Here is a 4,619-nt window from a genome sequence, read left to right as displayed (position 1 = left end):
AAAGCGGGAAACGGGGACTGTGCACCTGACGGAATGGACGTGCATGTACGAACAGCACAAGTGGAGGTATATGGGTAAGTGCCAGAGGCTCGTGAGCAGACCTATGTCTTCGATATCAACTACTCCCAACCATCTTTACGTAGATGACCTAGCTCAGCAAGACCAGGCTCTGATACCAATTGTTGTCAATTATTAGAGTTAATGCCCAAAAGAGAGAGAGAGAGAGAGAGAGAGAGAGAGCGCTTAGGAGCAGCTACACAAGGGCATAAATATCATATTAACACTTAATCAAGATTAATGAAAGATTAAGAAAGAGATTAATCAAAATGAACCAAAGTCTTATTTAAATTAAAGTTGATGCCCCTTTTATTACATAGCTTGGCCTTAGGCCCATATTGCTAAGTGACCACTCATGTGCCAGGTGTAAAGCTTAGTTGACATGTGTTGTCACTTTACTAATATGTGTGCTAGGCTAAGTTTCTAACGTTTTATTATGTGCACTACCCCTAACATTTTTATTCTTGACACGCTAACTAACAAACACATTTCCATTACCAAAGTGTGAACATTTTCAACATTGTTGTATTTTGTAAGGCCTTTTATGTGAGGAGAATCCACTTTGTGTTGATCATGCCCGAACACCTGATAGTGCCCAAGTTAAGACACTAGGGTTAGCCACAGGTGGCTACATGATTAGGAGACAGCTTATGTAGATTTGGAACCATGCCAAATCGGATGCATGTAAGTGCGGATGGTTAGGCCACACTCAAGGGTAAAAGGAGATCTTTTGGAGGACACAACTGTCCTTGGATTGCGGGACCCGAACGGATGATGTGGTTGGTTCAGTCTATGCAGCACGGATGATGTGGTCGGTTCAGTCTATCTAGATGAGTCATAGGGTGGCCGACCTATGATACAACCGACATTGGATACTATATCTAGACGGGTTTGGCAGCCATATCATCAATCAAGATCTATCTTCACTGCATTGTGTGCCCTTGCTAGTGCATGGCATCCTCTATTTTACAGTCTACCTAGATTGCCATCAAAGCTCCTTGCTGGAGTGCATGTGTTGTGGGTGGAGGCTCTCAGTTTGTAATTCAGTTTTGTTCTCCAACTCTCTTGCTTTAAGTTCTTTGTCTTGTGGTGTGTTTGTGAACGCACAAGTCGTATTTTCTTACAACACTAGTGTACAAATTTGTTCATTTGTTCCATTTACATTTCGTGCTCGTTTCTTATTCAATCAAGTAAATATTCACTATCAATGGTGCTAGGCCAGTTACAAAGGGTCTAAAACAAAATGGAGGCTGGAGGGGCAAGGAACAAGGCAGCAGAGAAAGCAGCCAGAGCAGCAGAGATGGAAAGCAGGGAAGGGGCTACCGCTGGCTTGGAGGAGGCCAGTAAAATTATTTTTGTGAAGATGTGGATAATGTAACAGGGGGAGGCGAGGGCTAGAAATGAAGGAAAGGAAATCTAATTGATATAGTTTTGCTTGAAAATGTAATTTTAGGAGGAGATAGAAACACACCTGTACTGCCAGAACTTGCACGAATTCAATTCAAAGGATTTAACCATTTGGTTCATGAAAGGTTGCTTGAAGAACTTAAGAACTTTCCGAAAATTGAAGATGCAGATAAGGAAGTTGAATCCTAATCTGTTAGTGAACAGTATCAATTGACAGAACCTTCAGTCAAAGAGAGAGATGCTGCGTATCAATGTGTTACATATTCATCCAAGAAATGGATCGGAGGCGTACAGCCTCTTCTTCCATTACTCCGTCTCTGCTCCGAGTCAATTAGGCTGGTACATATGGATCAAAAAGCGTGAATAGGCCAGGAAGAGGTTGCAGCTCTTGCACAGGTGGGGGAAGGGCTGGGGAATTGTGTGCAAGGGTGGAGGAGGCCGGAAGAGCCTCTTTTTTTTGGGGGGGGGGGGGGGGGGCAGTCTTGCTAGCATCACTGTTTACACCCTATACTAGATAATGTTCTCAACTGTCACTCCACATTTTACGTAAGAAAACCATTAATGACACTTCTGAATCAGACTAGGCATATGTTCCTTGTACTCGTAGACCTGTTGCTCTTCCTGAGATGGCATCTCTATCCATGTTTCTCTTTATGTGCATGAATCGCTTTATGTATATGCTCCAGAAATTGTGTTCTTGAGTGCTCCATAGCTTGTATAAAACCTTTACATAAAAGGACAGCTTGGTTGTGTGTGAAAGTTTTAGATCATTTATATCTATTGTGAAGTGAAGCATAACATGTGTTTTTGATGTTCTCTTACATAGATATGAATCCACCTTGAGGCAGCTATTTGTTGAGAATGAGACAGTTAAGCCTGCTGATTCTAGGTTGGCGATGGCCATTATGCAGATAATGTCGTTACTTGAATCACACCTGATTCTGAAGTCAAAGGAATCGAAGGATCCTGAATTAATTGATGTTTTTTTAATGAACAATATCCATTACATGGTTCAGAATGTCCGAAGGTCAGACATCCATGTGTATACATTGTCCTATATTGTAACTTCACCTATGATCTTTTCTGTAAAAATTAACAGACACACAGTTCTATATGACTAACAAGGACTATAACACACACACACACACACACACAGAGTTCATATGAAATTTCAATGTATTGTACACTCAAATTTAGTTGCAAGGCCAAGGGCATGTTAGGAGAGGATTGGGTGCAACATCGTCGTCGCACAGTGCAGCAACATGCACAAAATTACACACGCAATGTGTGGCACGAGGTAAGGCAATTGTTCACTAGACCAGGTACATATTTTGGGCTTGCAATACATGATGGTTTTTCTCTATATGCCAGGTAGTAAAAAGCATTGAAGTCCAGGGAATGGCTTCTTCTGGAAGTGGTGGTGCAGAGAGCCCTAAAAGGCATGTTTCTACTGTGATAGCTAACCTAAATGTTGTGGATGCCTTTCAGCTACATTGTGAAATACTATGCAACCATGTTTCTAGTGTGATACTATGTTGATGGCTTCTCTATTTTTCCACTTAGTTTAATGTCTTTCAACTCAAAGTTTGAGGAGATACATCGGAGACAGTCTCAGTGGCTGATTCCAAATCATGAGCTGCGTGAGTGCCTGCGCCTTAAGGTCGCAGAGGTGCTTTTACCTGCCTACCGGTCCTTTCTGAATCGTTTGGGGTGAGTGCCCAGAAGACCTTGCATCCCCTTGTGTTACATTTCTGCTTCTGTAGTTAGCAAGGGCTCTGCTTGCGTTACAATTTTCAACTCTGTTTGTTGTTGTATTAATCCTTGACAGTGTTTTTGTTGAGTTATAGACCTCTGATGGAGGGTGATAACCGCCCAAATAAAATTGTGAAGCTCTCCTCTGAAGAATTGGAAGAAAAGCTTTGTGAGCTTTTTGATGGAAAATCAAAGCCCAAGCCTTGGACATCGGTCCTACTACCTTTTGCATAGCTCATCCATCTATATACAAAGAAAAGCAAACTTGCTATACATCTCTAAAACTCCTCCAAAATTTTTGAAGAGTAGAAAATCTTGCAGCCTAATTATATTTGTTAAAGAATTTTAAGAGCAAATCAAGAAAACCATGTTTTTTCTCCTTGAAAAAGTATGCAAAAAATAGGAAAATCACTTAAAAACATTCAGATTTTGAAAATCACAAAATTAGTATGGATTGTGTTTTTTGCCTCACTTAACTACGCGATATTTCTCACCTCCATGATCCAACTAATCATGCAATATCCAAAAACATGAGAATTGGGATCAAGAAAAATCGCTCTAAGATTCTTACGGTTTATCTACTAAAAATACATACTTTTTCATTGAATTACTATATATCTGTTAACCCATTTTTAGGGTTAACAAGAGCTACTGCCATTATCTTACATCAAGAAGTCAAGGGTTCGCTCGTCCATTACGAACGGCTCTTAAATCCACATGGACGAGCGTTCGCGAGTACATGTAGTGCAACGCGGCTCTTTGTTTCGGAAGAGAGAGCGGCTAATGTTTCTTTAACGCCCTTTCGTTTCGTTCACTACACGAGCGGAGCCATAAGAGTCCGCTCGTAAGGTGAATTGAAAAAAATTATGGCCTTGTATATAAGTGAATATCTCTCGTAATACAAAACTCTTCCATTGTGCAATAGAGTCTTGATTTTACTAATTTTCTTGCTAATCTCTCTCAAATCCATGCTAGTGTGTGTGTGAGTGAAGTGAGGTGACAAGAGAGACGAGTACATATAGTGCAACGTGGCTGTGTGACAACGCTCGCAGAAGGTGCAGTAGAATTGCTTCTCAAGGAGTTGTGGAGCTTGGAGATCAAAGAGGTTACGAGCTCAGCCAAGAAAAAGATCTCGATGACAGTTGTGGTTCACCAGGTAATCTTCGTGTTGGATGTGTTTCGAAGGAGGTTTCGGTGAGCCATAACATTTTTGGCGTTGATGTCGGAGAGCCATCCTTTGGCTTTTTTCGCTATTTGCTCTCTAGTTTACGTATATTCATTGCACATTGTCTTGATTAATGGTTTTTTTATAAAAAGATGTGGTTTTGATGGAGATTTGCGTGTGATTTTGTAAGAAAGAGCTCTCTTTTTTGTTTTTTGAAAGAATGATTTTTTTGGCTTAA

The 4,619-nt window shown here is 40.7% G+C and overlaps 1 protein-coding gene across 1 annotated transcript; it reads left to right on the top strand.

Annotated features, from left to right (window-relative positions):
- The first annotated feature begins 2,054 nt into the window (after positions 1 to 2,054).
- LOC147616579 (exocyst complex component EXO70A1-like) lies at positions 2,055 to 3,664 on the top strand. The gene is made up of 4 exons (XM_086777649.1): positions 2,055 to 2,761; positions 2,836 to 2,903; positions 3,028 to 3,174; positions 3,312 to 3,664. Exons 1-4 carry the CDS (start codon positions 2,639 to 2,641, stop codon positions 3,448 to 3,450), a joined length of 477 nt encoding a protein of 158 aa, XP_086633775.1. The 5' UTR covers positions 2,055 to 2,638; the 3' UTR covers positions 3,451 to 3,664.
- The last annotated feature ends 955 nt before the right edge of the window (positions 3,665 to 4,619 follow it).

The sequence above is a fragment of the Cibotium barometz genome, chromosome 38 (assembly GCF_041138505.1).
Source record: "Cibotium barometz isolate CiBa-2024 chromosome 38, ASM4113850v1, whole genome shotgun sequence".
NCBI classification, from domain to species: Eukaryota; Viridiplantae; Streptophyta; class Polypodiopsida; order Cyatheales; family Cibotiaceae; genus Cibotium; species Cibotium barometz.
The sequence above is the reverse complement of the archived record's forward strand: the minus strand, read 5'-3'. Positions and strand labels throughout refer to the sequence as shown.

Coding starts and splice junctions, on each gene's coding strand:
- LOC147616579 (XM_086777649.1), top strand. CDS start 2,639: ATGTATTGTACACTCAAATTTAGTTGCAAGGCCAAGGGCATGTTAGGA. Junction 2,762..2,835: donor CACGCAATGTGTGGCACGAG/GTAAGGCAATTG, acceptor TCTATATGCCAG/GTAGTAAAAAGCATTGAAGT. Junction 3,175..3,311: donor TCCTTTCTGAATCGTTTGGG/GTGAGTGCCCAG, acceptor GTTGAGTTATAG/ACCTCTGATGGAGGGTGATA.